This window comes from Bison bison, unplaced genomic scaffold, assembly GCF_000754665.1.
Source record: "Bison bison bison isolate TAMUID 2011002044 unplaced genomic scaffold, Bison_UMD1.0 scf7180017864160, whole genome shotgun sequence".
Taxonomy (NCBI): Eukaryota; Metazoa; Chordata; class Mammalia; order Artiodactyla; family Bovidae; genus Bison; species Bison bison.
This window is the reverse complement of record NW_011494732.1, coordinates 99524-101377: the sequence shown is the minus strand read 5'-3', so window position 1 is coordinate 101377 and position 1854 is coordinate 99524. Positions and strand designations below refer to the sequence as shown.

The 1854-nt window shown below is 60.2% G+C and overlaps 1 protein-coding gene across 1 annotated transcript; it reads left to right on the top strand.

Moving 5' to 3' along the window:
• Positions 1–6: 6 nt before the first annotated feature.
• On the top strand, positions 7–1844 carry FZD10 (frizzled class receptor 10). The gene is given in 2 exon segments (XM_010841262.1): positions 7–536; positions 539–1844. Coding segments are annotated over 2 exon segments (1701 nt in total). The 5' UTR covers positions 7–28; the 3' UTR covers positions 1732–1844.
• The last annotated feature ends 10 nt before the right edge of the window (positions 1845–1854 follow it).

Genomic DNA, 1854 nt, shown 5'->3' with positions numbered 1-1854 from the left:
CCCCGGCCTGTGGCTAGTCCTGCAGGTGATGGGCTCGTGTGCTGCCATCAGCTCTATGGACATGGAGCGGCCGGGCGACGGCAAGTGCCAGCCCATCGAGATCCCGATGTGCAAGGACATTGGCTACAACATGACCCGCATGCCCAACCTGATGGGCCATGAGAATCAGCGCGAGGCCGCCATCCAGCTGCACGAGTTCGCGCCGCTGGTGGAGTACGGCTGCCACGGCCACCTCCGCTTCTTTCTGTGCTCACTGTACGCGCCCATGTGCACCGAGCAAGTCTCCACCCCCATCCCCGCCTGCCGGGTCATGTGCGAGCAGGCCCGGCTAAAGTGCTCCCCGATCATGGAGCAGTTCAACTTCAAGTGGCCCGACTCCCTGGACTGCAGCAAACTCCCCAACAAGAACGACCCCAATTACCTGTGCATGGAGGCGCCCAACAACGGCTCGGACGAGCCCGCGCGGGGCTCGGGCATGTTCCCGCCGCTCTTAAGGCCGCAGCGACCCCACAGCGCGCAGGAGCACCAGCTGAAGGATGGGGGCCGGGGGGGGCCGGCTGCGACAACCCGGGCAAGTTTCACCACGTGGAGAAGAGTGCGTCGTGCGCGCCGCTCTGCACGCCCGGCGTGGACGTGTACTGGAGCCGCGACGACAAGCGCTTCGCGGTAGTCTGGCTGGCTGTCTGGTCCGTGCTCTGCTTCTTCTCCAGCGCCTTCACCGTGCTCACCTTCCTCATCGACCCAGCGCGCTTCCGGTACCCGGAGCGCCCCATCATCTTCCTGTCCATGTGCTACTGCGTCTACTCGGTGGGCTACATCATCCGCCTCTTTGCGGGCGCCGAGAGCATCGCCTGCGACCGGGACAGCGGACAGCTCTATGTCATCCAGGAGGGCCTGGAGAGCACGGGCTGCACCCTGGTCTTCCTGGTCCTTTACTACTTCGGCATGGCCAGCTCCCTGTGGTGGGTGATTCTCACCCTCACCTGGTTCCTGGCCGCGGGCAAGAAGTGGGGCCACGAGGCCATCGAGGCCAACAGCAGCTACTTCCATCTGGCCGCCTGGGCCATTCCGGCCGTGAAGACCATCCTGATCCTGGTGATGCGCCGGGTCGCGGGGGACGAGCTGACCGGCGTCTGCTATGTGGGCAACATGGACATCAACGCCCTCACCGGCTTCGTGCTCATCCCCCTGGCCTGTTACCTCATCATCGGCACTTCCTTTATCCTCTCGGGCTTCGTGGCCCTTTTCCACATCCGGAGGGTGATGAAAACGGGTGGGGAGAACACGGACAAGCTCGAGAAACTCATGGTGCGGATCGGGGTCTTCTCCGTGCTCTACACGGTGCCGGCCACTTGTGTGATTGCCTGCTACTTTTACGAACGCCTCAACGTGGAGTACTGGAAAGTCCTGGCCACGCAGCACAAGTGCAAAATGAACAACCAGACTAAAAACCTGGACTGTCTGATGGCCACCTCCATCCCCGCGGTGGAGATCTTCATGGTGAAGATTTTCATGCTGCTGGTGGTGGGCATCACCAGTGGCATGTGGGTCTGGACATCTAAGACTCTGCAGTCCTGGCAGAACGTTTGCAGCCGCAGGTTCAAGAAAAAGAGCCGGAGAAAACCGGCCAGCGTGATCACCAGCAGTGGAATTTACAAAAAAGCCCAGCATCCCCCCAAAACCCATTTGGGGAAATATGAAATCCCCGCCCAGCCTCCCACCTGTGTGTAAATGGGGCTTGGAGGGATGGCAGGATTGGAAAACTTTACCAGAGAGGATTCAGTGGCTGTCAGAGCCAAAACATGGTGCTTTTCTCTGTTGGTTGGTTGCTTGTTTTTTTTTTTTTTTTTTTTA